We start from the raw sequence: 12,593 nt of genomic DNA, 5'->3' as shown, positions 1-12,593 counted from the left end.
AATGTAAAGTACAAACTGTCAGATTCCTTTAAAATGAATCTGCAATTTGATCTACTGACTGAAGCATTTTTATTACACCAGGTTTCACCATCAGCAGATTTACTGTAGATAGTTTAATGTCAGGCAGAGCCAATCAATGGCTGAACATCAGTATTGATTTCCTAACATCTGCATGAGTGTTGCATCGATGAAGGTATTTCTTAAGCCTCAACACGACTCAATCTTTTCAGGTATGATGAAGAATAATTTTACACAAACAAACATGCCAAAGATTAAGTCCATTATAAGCAAACCACAGCACTGGACTTTCTTGTGCCATTTAAAGGGAAATTGTGGGTCTCTGGTGGATTCTGTAAAAGTGGGAGCGTGACTCACCTCTTTCACTGTGAAACTTCCCACACGTTTTCACAGCGACAAATATATCTTCTTTATTTACAGCCTCCCCCTTCGATGAAAACAAGAAAAGTGAATCAAAGAAGTGCTTCCATGAACAAACAACATAAATCACTCACTAATTAAAACAGAATCTACATTACATGAAGACAAATGGATGAAATTCAGTTTTTCTGAGGCTAGATTAAGTGTCTAAATGATCAGTGGGAGCTATTGTCCTTAAAGTGAATTCTACTAGATTAAACTAGATTTTTTTGTAAAAGGTCTTTGGTCATTTGTGCCAGTTTCTGTAAAACATTCAGGACTGTCTGCTGAATGAGGTGAAGGAGAAATGTTAAAGCCCTGGATATAAAGGACGCGAATAAGGAAGGAAGATAGATTAGGGGAAATGAATGAAACTAAAAATAGACCGTCTCTATTTGCGTCTCCATGTCCTTTGTTACCACATACAATGGAAGAAAGTGGAAGGGACTGTCACAAAGACAGACAGGCAGCATCTCATCTCAACGTGAGTAAAAGCACTGTTGACACAACATCACAAAAACTTCAACAATAGATTCTTATTATGAGCCTTTCCTCTCAATATCTTACTCTTTTGTGCGTCTGTTCTGTTCTAACTCATGTTGGATGTGAATTTAAACAAGCACTGCCTCGATAAATGTGGTTATAGCCTAAAATAAAAAAGACTTGTTTTGCTGCTGCAGCCACTTTGTTGATCGCCTCCTCTTCCTTGAATCTGTCTCTCGAGGCACTTGATTCCTTGTTGGCAATGTAGCCAAGTGCAGCTGTGGCCCCACTTGGCAATTTGTCTCACAACTGCTTCGAACTCTGGCCAATTAGGGTACGTCCCCTCTTGTTTTGTCTGAATGGAAGCTTCTCCCTGAATGCTTTTTAAACCTGTGACCTTCATGTTTCTCCACCGGCTGCTTGAATCGTCGTCCCATTTTCTGGTCGAATGAATGTAGTTTTATGAGGATGCTGATTTCAACAGACAGGCTGGTGAGAACCACACGCATGTAAAAACTAACGGTTCATATTGCACAAACATGCATCAAACTCTACTATGGGATTTGAATCGCAAAAGCTCAGATCAAAAATAGAGGGGGAGGGGGAACAAAAATCAAAATTGGGACACTTTCAGCTGCAGAGTTGGCATCTCAAATTTAACTCACCTCAACAACACTGAAGGAAAAAAAAGAAAACATGCAACATCATTATTTTGTACCAAACCTTATTGATCTTTTTGTGGTGTATGTGTGGTCAACAGCAGCAGGGCTGAGGGACTGGACCTTTCTGAACAGCTCAAAAACTTTTTCATCCAGAGCAAACACATCAATATAACAATGCTTGTAATCCAATACATTTCACCGGTGACAAATGGAATAAACTCAGGAGCAGCAGCATACATGACTAAACTCGAAAGCAACCTTTCTCTGAAAGTACTGACCTTACTCACTTTAGGACACAGTCATGATGTTCCTTCCTCAGCCACTCCCACCCACTGGCTCCCACTTAGACACCACACAACATAAAGTCTGACCTTAACAAAGTGCCAATTATTTACAGCAGGATTATTATATGAAGCTGCCTCGTAGACATCCGTCCCTTATACACAAAACGGACTCTAATATCTGTTCACAAAGACAGACATTCACTGAATTCCTATAATTATGTAGCATCAGTTCCTGAATAATTGTGCTTTATTACTCAGCCTAGTTATGTTAAATAAACTAAATTCCGAACAGTTGCAACACATTTATCAGTGCAGGGAAACTGATATGCTTTAGACATACAGAGTTTATTTATAATTTCTTACAACATTAGTGGCATGATTTGTCTTTTATTGGGGTACATACAACAATCGTAACTAAACTCTGATGAGGTGTGTGCAAACTGTGTGTAAGATGGCTAACAAAAGCAAAAAAGCTGTGGAAAACTGGAATTTGCATGTGAATTGTGAATTTTTTTTTCTGAATACTAAACAAAGCAGAGTATGTTAAACTCCACCAATCTATTCTGTCTGGTTGATGATGAGGTGGATGGGACCAATGGTGTTCTTATAATGATGGTATACACTCAGAGTAAGAAATGAAAAACGCTCGCATGTTTAGAGGAAAATAAGGCAGAACATGCTGTCAGATAAAACTGGAAGCTGAGGACACAATAGGATGTTGCTAAGCAACAAAAGAGTATTTCCTTCTTGGAGCAGGGCTAAATTGAATTTAGCAAAAAGAAACGCAAGTCTTGTGTCTTTTCTTGTTAATGCCTACTGTTCTTGTGGTTGTGCAGCGAGGCTTTGATTCAGCCATGAGCACGAAGGCCACATATTGTTGATTGCCACAGAGCTGCCAGCGTCTGACAGCAAAGCGCTCTCTGTTTTATGTTGTTTAATTTTGTTCCCTTTCCATTTCCAGGGATGGGAGGACAATCAGCCTAATATAGAAACAGGGCAGATACTCACACACATTGGAAGCTCACTGCCCAGAGTGGTGGCACAGTGCAGGGCCTGAGGAGAGTCGTCCGGCTCAGTGCACAGCTCAGGAACAGCAGTGAGACGTGGACCCTTCCCACCGTCCCAGATAAACAAGGCAACCTGTAACAAGACACAGTAAGCTTGTTTCCAAGCTAAAGACAAGATGTAATCTTTGACACATTATTAAAAACTAGGGAGATGTGGGATGCTCTGTTTTCTTTTGTAATAAACACAAACTCACAACGAAACTCTAGTGAGCATATTTAATGTTTGAGATGACTGACAGATAAAATAAAAGAGATGGTGGAGAGGGAGAGATTTAGAGCTGGTGAGTATCACTGTAGCTTCTTCCTAGAATTTACTTTTGGTATTACTCAGGGGAAGATAGTGGGGTTACAGTAAAGGAATATGTAATGAAGGCACTACAATCAGTGCTGTGGGACTATTGGCAGCTGGAAAACTCAGTAACAGTAATGTTCTGTAGACTTACAGCCTCAAGCCCATCTACAGGCAGTGAACTGTATTGACCTTGAGGATTTATGCAATATTTGTTTTTTGCACATAAATATTGTGTGTGTTTAAAGGCACATTATCAGTAAAAAAATAAGGCTTTATATTGTTTTTTTAACCATCCAACCAACCTGTGGATAAGATCATTTTAAACATATGAAAAATATACAGTATTTTAAGTGAATGACTAGGACTGAACTTATCCCATCCCTAACCAAACCACCTTTTCTAGACTGTGCCTGATATGCCTGATGCTGTGTTTACTCAACAAATCCCTAGATGCTTCCCTGACTGTATTTCAGTGATAAAAATAAGAACCTCAATGCCTTCACCATGACAATTCTCCAAAGTAATGAGATTTCACTACAAGGTGAAATGGATTTCATGCCTCGTTCTTTTTGTGCAAATAAATTATAACAGGTTGGCATTGACTGTGAGAAACAAGAAAACTGTTAGAAAGACTAGGAGTCTATTCATTACTTTTCACATATAACAGGTATTATTGCACTTGTGTGACATCGTGTTACCTCATGTTTCAGGTCAATGGTGAAGTCAGATTTAAGTGGCTCATCTCGCACTTTGTTTGCAAGACTGCAAAAAAAAGGTCACTAATTGTTGGTTAAAATGTTCAATAATAATGAAACAGAAAGCAATGAAAATATGGAATAAGTCATGTGAGCTTCACAAGTTACACATTTACTGCTCATACCGAACAACAAGGGGGATGCTTAAGGCCCAAGCAGCGGCAAAGTCTGGATATTTAAAGACGGAGGGATTCTCTGCAAAGGCGTAGTGATGGATGATGGTGGACTCCACGTCATGGAGGGACTTACCAAGAAACCACTCCTGGCAAAGGAATTAAAGACACACATTTCAATGTGTTAACAGTACAAAACTACTTTTTCCACACTTGAAAATGTGTGGATTTTCATAAGGAGAAACAGTTGGGTTTCTGGTCTAATTTGTGAAATCTCACACTGCTAGATAAGATTTTAACTTTTTCTGGTGAACAGACTTATTACTGGAAAAACAAAAAATTTGATTTTCTCATTCCTCATTGAAGCCTTGCTTTAAAAAAAGTTTAAAGGTGTCAGGCTTTGTTGTTCCCATCATAATTCTTGACATATTTGGAGAAAAAACACAACCAACCTCTGGCACTGCTTCTGGCAACAGAGCAGTTACTGCACAAAATCTGCAGTTTGAGTCTCTTTTCTCTTGTACACTTTACTCGATCTCAAAGAATCACTCATTGTCTCTGACTCCCTTCTTAGCACACCAAACCAGGACAAATGACGGGGTGGGATGCTAACATTTCAGGAATTATCCAAGTTAGATGAGAAGATATGGCCTTCACATCTGTATGGGAGATTTAAGGCTACGACCAGCAGCTGGTTGGGTTAACATCACACCACCACTTCCTATTAGGTTTGTTTACTCCACACAAAAATGAAATTGTAAAAACGATGATGAAGAATGTGAAGTTAAGTTATCCTCTGTTAACCTCTGAACAGAAGTTGTTTAAATCATTTAAATTTGATAAAGATGGGGCAGAGGTAAGGCAGCATTCCTCTACTGGCCTACCCATGTCTCACCTTACTAATCATGGTTCAAACACACCAGCTTTCTCTTTGCAGGCTGTTGCATTATCGTGACCAGCATTCATACTTTCTCCCTTGCTGCCACATCCACCCACAATAACACTGCCATGTGGATATAATGGTATGGTATATTTGAGAGTTACAGAGTGACATCAGCCAATAAATCAACATGTCTAATTGGTGAGTTCTAATTTAAACGTGGAAACTCTTCTTATAATGTTCTGACAAGAAAAGTCATTTTCTCTTGCTAATCACAATGCAAAGCTGAACACAGTGAGCTGTAACAAATTCGAGTCTTTGCTCTCAGCCCATAGGAATGAATCAAATCATAAGCTGTTGTATTTTTTTCCCTACTCCTTCTCAGAATAAGGTCACAGATATTCAAACAATAATGACTTCCATCTCTGAATTGTTTTGCAGAGCTTTGCAGATACAGGCCAGGACAAACTTTGGTGTTTGCTGATAAAATTAAATAATGTTTCAATGTTGGGTTTGGAATAAAGTTTAATACCCTTCACGTAAAAACCAGCTCGAACTTGAACTTGTGAAGTCTTGTTTAAAAAATTCATAAACTAATTATTGACAAAGTTATTTTGCTGAACTAGATAAAGAAAAATCTTTTCATTATTAAACAAATGTGCGATTTTTTGACTCCGCCGTTTATCCGATATTTGACCTGCCATACCAATTCATATTCAAGAAAAATAATTTCCTGAGTGCAGAGCTGGGGCTTAAATTAGGTCCTGAGCAGACACTAGGGTGACATGTCTGACAGGAGTGTGATGGTGGAAGTCAGCACAGCAGCCGATGAGCGGGAGCCAACCTGATATTGTATCGCTTAATTGAACCAATGATTAACTAAGCTGGAGCTCAGGACAGCCGGTTCTGGTCTCACTGATGAATTGGGCACAGACAGACAAAGAAAGACAGACAGAGAGACCAAGACAGAGGCACGGAATGAAGATTTTACACTTACTTTATTCTTGTCAAATTTTGCAAGGACTTGAAGAAGCTTTGTCAGCTTCACATTTGTTTCCTCTTCGAGAAATACAAACCAGGATGAGTTTTTCCCGAAGGAGTGCGACAAGCTGATAGACAAAGACAAAAGAGTATCATCAAAACTGGAGGTAGATAATAAAACAACAATAAATGAAACTTTGCCATGCACACACAAATTTCAGATTTTTTCCATTTTAGTCCGAAGTACTAAGTAAATGAGGCTCAGTCAGATCAAGGGAGCAACAGAGTTTTCCCTAAAGGGCAGAAAGAGCAAAACACATCAGAAGCACACAGACTTCTTTCTGGGATGGTGGTTCTGTAATGGGTTTGGGTTCTTTTGATGATTTGGGTTCTAAATCTTTATGATGTTATTTCTCATTGCACCAAACACTAAGCCCATATTTGTGAGAAGGTCTAAGATTGTGTACGGGTGTAGCTAATGTCGTTATCATGCTGTTCAGACCACTCGGTAACCGCAGCAATAGGTTTATTGACACAGATTAGAACGCATTAAGAAGGAATTCATCATAATGCGAAGCAATTAATCTCAGTTGCCGTGCTGTAAGAAACCAGTAGCCCTAAATCTTGGTAAGCAAAGTGTCCTCAAAACCTAAATATAATGTCTAAAAGCGTAAGAAGACAGAGCGTTTGTGACACTTTGTCCACATTTTGTCTCCTAATTATCAGATCACTCACATGCTCAGTCGATTGTGAGCTTTCAGAGATACTTACTAAGGCAGCAGAGGAAGGATACTCCAATCTCCCTCATTATCTGATAAAGTGTGAAGGAGCAAAACCAACGGCGCTTTCTGAAAGAAAAGACCACACAAGGCAGAGATAATTCTCAGTAACTGCACAACAGCTGCACAAAGCTAAAGGCAATTAAAGCAGCTTTTCTGCACTGAAGGACCAACAGCTGATCCTGTTTACAGAGACTGTCCTCCAAATATAGGATCAATGGTTTGATCAATGCTAATGAGACCATTCTGGTCTACGCCTGTCCCAGTCTCTTACCTACAGCAAATGTCCATACCAGTAGTGTGGCATGTTTTAGTCCATTTATTACAAATTGCCCATACTAAGCATTTCAGCGTTGAACCATTTCTGCAGCTTTGTGTGTTTTACATTTGTGAGTGTGCAGCCACGCACATTTTCTAGTCATGTCTCTAAAAGGTGACAATCTAACAGCAGACTCGTTGTGACTCATTTCAGGAGTCTAATCTATCACAGAGAAGAGTAAGTCTGGATTTCCTTTTTGTTCATTTTACATTCAAGTTCTATATTATTGAATGTGGTGACAGTCATAAATGGATCCTGATGAGCAGTAGAGCAGTAGGTTTCCAGAAATCAGGGATATGCTAAATCTCATAAACACAGGTTCTGTGGTCTATACGTGTTTGAAGAAGGTGATGTTTCAGCCACAAGTATAATTAATTTGGCATTACTCAAATCCCGATGTCCTTAATTATTATGATTATATATTTTTCTGCCCATGTTTTATTCAGTTGATGTTTCTATGAGACTAGTATGATTCTTTAAATCCTTCAGGGCTGCTGCTTAAAATTAAAAGTGCAGGATATTGTTATTTTCTGTGATGGTCAACCGTGTCAGATTCACACAGCCCACAATTATAAATTCTTGGAAATTTCTTCGCACGAAGAAACACACGTCGGAGCCACATCAATCATAGCTTGCCATATTGTGTACAAATACACGTTTTGGGACGTGGACAGTGCTCACATTCAAAAAATCAGCACCAGCAAGATTTCCTGTAGGGACAGAGAGTAGGTGTGTGAAGATTGTCTGGGAGAGTCCGAGTTTTACACTGCAAGAAAAACAAAGCAGCCAAGCGTAAAACTCTGTGGTTCATTACAGCACGGTCCACTCATCGTGCAGGAAGTCATGGGGAACTGTCTCCTCTGAGCTGCTCTGTCTAACAGCAGCCTGTTTGATTTCGCCGATGAGTCTGACACTGTTTACACTTATTAAACTCTATTAGTCGACTGAAGTTTGTTGGTTTCCTCTAATGAGTTTAATCTCAAAGCTAATGGCATGATGACACCTATGGTGTTTGATTAAGCCGCTCTCTATTTGACATTCACATGACGGCTGTTACCTTAAAAGAACAACGGGGAAAATATAAATAGAAAGTGTGGGCTTCAAATAATAATTATGCAATCTGAAAAACAAAGCCTTCACATCGAAGCACTGTTGACAATCCTCTGCTAAATGAGGAGCTAAAGAAGAAAAGCCAAATTTTTTTATGATGATCGTGTGCAATCTTCAGGCTCCTAATCAACGTATATGAGGCCAGTGCTTGTGTGGATGTGCGTGCAACAAATAGGTCACTCATTACTTTGTGACTTTGGAGGCGTCGGGGGTCACTGCAACCTGGTTGTAATGGAAGGACAGGAAACTGTGATTTTAATGGTAGGAGGGACTGAAGGGGACACTGAGCAGTCACCTGTCAAAGTTACATCAGCAATGAGCTGCAGTCAGAAGTGACATTTATGAGCCTTAATTTATAGCTGAAAAACATGAACGCATTTTAAAATATTTTCATCACAGTTGCTGCTTAAATGCATAAATTGTTGAGCAACACAAGTGATGTGTGAGGAAGGATTTGCAGCAGCAGCAGAGTACACTGTGTTTTCTAAAAGGCTTCACAATTTAATCTCATTCTGTTCTGCGTGTCTCTGTGGATATGAGCATCGGCTAAATGACAAAACTACTATATAAATGTAATATGAATTCCTCCCAGAAGGCAGAATGTCTGACAGTGGGAGCACGGCTGTGAGCCACGACACAGAATACACAAGTTCCTGTCTGTGTGAATGTGTGGATATCACAAAGCCTTCCACAGTCAGACGAGGATCAAACAGAAATACTGTGTGTAGTTTAAAAAAAAAAAAAAAAAGGCTGGAAGACAGAACTACTGATCATACACTTTACTGTCTGAGGTGCAGTGATCAGATAAATAAATCTTAAAATGTAGCGACACAAAGAATCACAATGAAGCTTTAAGTCAAACATGTTTGGGTTTTTCAGAATAGTTGTCAACATTTCTCCTTTTTTGTGACCCACAAAAAGGAAGAAAGACCGGGACTAAAGCTCAACCTTCAGTCCTGAGTAGGTCCTCGATTCACTGTCTGGTTTTTCTCTTTCAAGAGATATTGAACACACTGCAGGGATTTGCACAAAGCCTTCTGTAGGTACAGTATGCACCACAACACACAGTACATCAAACGTGTCTAGCAGCTGCAAATTGAGAAAATCTGTCACATCATTAACTGAAGCGTCAATGTTTTTCTTTCGGTAACACAGGAACAACCTTTACGACTGTTCCACAGCAAAATGAAAAGCTAACATGTGTTGTGGCTCAGAGGTGCGAGTCAAGTGTTGGATGTAGTACAAAGTAGGAGAAATTATGATAAATGGGAGAATTTAAAATGTTCTTTTGTAAATTCCAGCTCTGACGAGGTGTTTACCATAATTCAGAGCAGTCTTGATACAGCTCTCTGTGTGCTTTCTGCTGAGAGTTTGTTTTTTAACCTTTATTTATTCTGCATAGTGTCACTGAGGAGCTCCCTCACCTTTTCAGGAACTTCCTGCTCACAGCCACAAAGGGAAACTGCTCTGTAATGGCATGTTGACATTTAGAGCGACAAATCACTGGACTCTGGGGGAACTGTTGGACCACCAAGCGCTATCTGGATGTGTCTTGTGTTAAGCATATTTATTTACACACTTTGCCAAGACTGGAAACTTGGTGTATCTGGCAGACACACCAGCAATGTTGGGCAATTCATGTCAGGTGGTGACTCTGGAAAAGAAACCCTCTTGCCTGGTTCTCCGCTGGCCGTCACTGGACTCCTGTCACAGTATATTTGCATAAAGCAGAGCTTCCCAACTTCTCACCGTCGCCCTGCTGGGGTCCTTGTGTCTTTGTCTCACACAGCTGTCTGTACTGAGTAGCTATGTAATAGTTGTCTCTGGCCAAAGGAATGTGTTAGCACAGGGTAACAGCCTGAGTGATGGGCACAAAGGTGGTGTGGATGAAGGAGGGGTACAGTAAGCAATGCTTTTTACTTTTTCCAACTCACTTCTACAACCACTGCTCCAAATTATGTTCATAAGGGGTCTTATGGTCTTATATCTCTTTAAAAATCTCTTAACTTTGTTACTGGCCCTTTGAGAAGTAGTAATCACATGCTACAGATACGAGTCATCTCTGAGATCATAAATGCAAACACAACACGATGCGAAATTACATTTTAAAGATGTCTTATCTTGTAAAATCTAACTAACCTTTTTATTTTATTGTCCTTTCGGCTTATCCCGAGAGTTCAGGGTCGCCACAGCGTATCATTGTCCGCATGTTGATGTGGCAGTTTTTACGCCGGATGCCCTTCCTGACGCAACCCTCCCCAGTTTCTACCAGGCTTGGACCGGCACTACACAGCTGGGGAGGGGAATGGGCTGTTGGGGGTTCAGTGTCTTGCCCGGAGAAACTTCAACATATAGGACAACTCCATGTACGACTGCCTTTACCAACTGAGTTACAGCTGCCCCCTGTAAAATAGAACTAACTAATCTAACGAAATCTTTTCATATCTACTGGCACAGACTGATGCCACTATTTATTACAGGGAGTGTGTGCAGTGTGTCCGGGTAGTGGACAACCAGCGAACAAAGTCTGTGTCCTAAACCTTAAATTTATTAGGTTTAAGTAAAATCAGGAATCGGCTGCTGCTGTTAATCTTATGTAGGGGTGGAGTGCAGGAATTCAGGCTTGCTGCACACAAATATAGGAGACGCGACAGAAATTAGAAAAAAAGAGAGTGCTGTATTCAAATTGTGCTACACCAAATATTTTGAGATTACTTTAAAATCATAACTACAGGTCTGAACTGAAAAATTATGACTCACTTTGCTTATTTATATAAGCAAATATGGTCTCTTTCATTCAGTCGGTCAATAAAAGGTGTGCGACATCAAGCAGTGGAAACGACATCAAATCATAACGTTTCTGAGTCAGAGAAAAATCCAAGGCCACAGATCCACAAACCCAAAGAGACAATCCAAATTGGTCCCCTGATAATAGAAACACAACGAGCAGTGCCTTCATCCAATTTAGTGCATATTGTCATTAGTGATGCTGTATTTAACCAACATAAATGAAATATAACTAATGGATTACAGCACATTTCATCTGCTGTGTAAATATTTAATGAACAGAACCAAAGTGCGTTATGGCCTGAAAATGTGCTTGCTCCCTGTTTTTTCTATGACATGATGCTGATGTGCTTAAGGAAATCTGACAAATTACATGAAATACTGAGAGGATGTCGTGGCATAAATGTTCTAATTTTCTTTCCTCTAGCCTTATGCGACTACGACTTATGAACAGGAACTACAATACTCATTAATATGAACATATGAGTGTGGATTATAATCACTACTCGTTAAAAATTTACCTACAGTAAATAAGAAAAGTTGGTTTGCTAAATGGAGCAATACATCTGAACATCAAAGCTGAATTTTCTAAATAAATAAAATTATAAGTAAGCACATGATTTGATGTTGTAGGGAGCTGAGAGTGTTGCACATTTCAAAGTGGATTTTTTTATTTAGGACTTATTAGAAGTTTAATCTGGAGGGTAACATGAATAATTCTTCATGTTTGTATTCAATATTTAAAATTTTGAGTGCAACAAATGGCAAATGTTTATTAAAGCTCACTTTCTATGTAGTGAAATCATGTTGTGAGCTTTCTCCCAAATGGATTTCCAATTAAAAAAAATTTAAATATTATGAATGATTTTCTTTTTTTAAAATCAGTGCTGACACCATGTGGCAACACACACTGCTTACAACAACTCACATTCAGATGTGAGTTTTGCTGTTAGAGCTGACTGTTACCTACACATGCTGTATGTCAGCCTTCATGTGCTCTTTGCCTGCCAAAATAAGAGCATGTGTTGGTGTGACGGAAAGCTGACTTGATCCTTACCTCTGTGAGGCTGTGTGCCTGCTTGAGTAAATCTGCTCTTCGTCCGTCTGCCTGCCTCACATGGAAGGAGTTGCTTTGACTCTGGATGACGAACACTATCTCCCGCAGGTCTGGAGAAGCACAAAGGACAGAGATGTGAGACTGCTCACATACTGTGAAAAAGGATCATGGCAATCAATGACCTTCAGGGTGCAAGACGAGATAAGAGCCACGGTCTGAATAACTGAGGTGACTTTTGCTAATCTCCATTATTGGCCTGGTGATAATAACCAGGATATCAAGAACTTAATTGGCTTGAGAAGAGGGTATGTAAATGTCACAACCCAGACTGGGTTACTTAATAAAAGAATAGCAGACAGAGTCGTTCTCTGAGGTGCTGCAACACCCAAAATGTGGTGTAGCCCAGCTGTCCATTTCTGATTGAGCAACACAACAGACTCTGTATTGCTTACTGCATGTTAAAGACAAAGTTGTAGGAGATCAATACCTTCTGTTTAAAAACTACTCATACTGGCTGATTCAACACTGATGACAAGTTTAGATACCATCTTCCTCAATGGCCCTGCATGCTGCAGCTCCTTTTCATATGAAATCCATTTGCGGGGCA

At 39.7% G+C, this 12,593-nt stretch overlaps 1 protein-coding gene across 2 annotated transcripts in view; it reads right to left on the bottom strand.

Moving 5' to 3' along the window:
• b3glcta (beta 3-glucosyltransferase a) overlaps positions 1-12,593 on the bottom strand; it is a 56,010-nt gene that overhangs the window by 15,209 nt on the left and 28,208 nt on the right. For both annotated transcript variants that reach the window (XM_067508172.1, XM_067508173.1), the window contains exons 4-10: positions 11,987-12,096; positions 6,706-6,782; positions 5,951-6,062; positions 4,086-4,222; positions 3,904-3,967; positions 2,855-2,986; positions 376-445 (exon numbers count right to left, since the gene is read on the bottom strand). In XM_067508172.1, coding sequence (XP_067364273.1) covers positions 376-445; positions 2,855-2,986; positions 3,904-3,967; positions 4,086-4,222; positions 5,951-6,062; positions 6,706-6,782; positions 11,987-12,096 — 702 coding nt within the window. The remainder of the gene's footprint in view (positions 1-375; positions 446-2,854; positions 2,987-3,903; positions 3,968-4,085; positions 4,223-5,950; positions 6,063-6,705; positions 6,783-11,986; positions 12,097-12,593) is intronic.

The sequence above is a fragment of the Channa argus genome, chromosome 6 (genome assembly GCF_033026475.1).
Source record: "Channa argus isolate prfri chromosome 6, Channa argus male v1.0, whole genome shotgun sequence".
In the NCBI taxonomy this organism is placed as follows: Eukaryota; Metazoa; Chordata; class Actinopteri; order Anabantiformes; family Channidae; genus Channa; species Channa argus.
The sequence above is the reverse complement of the archived record's forward strand: the minus strand, read 5'-3'. Positions and strand labels throughout refer to the sequence as shown.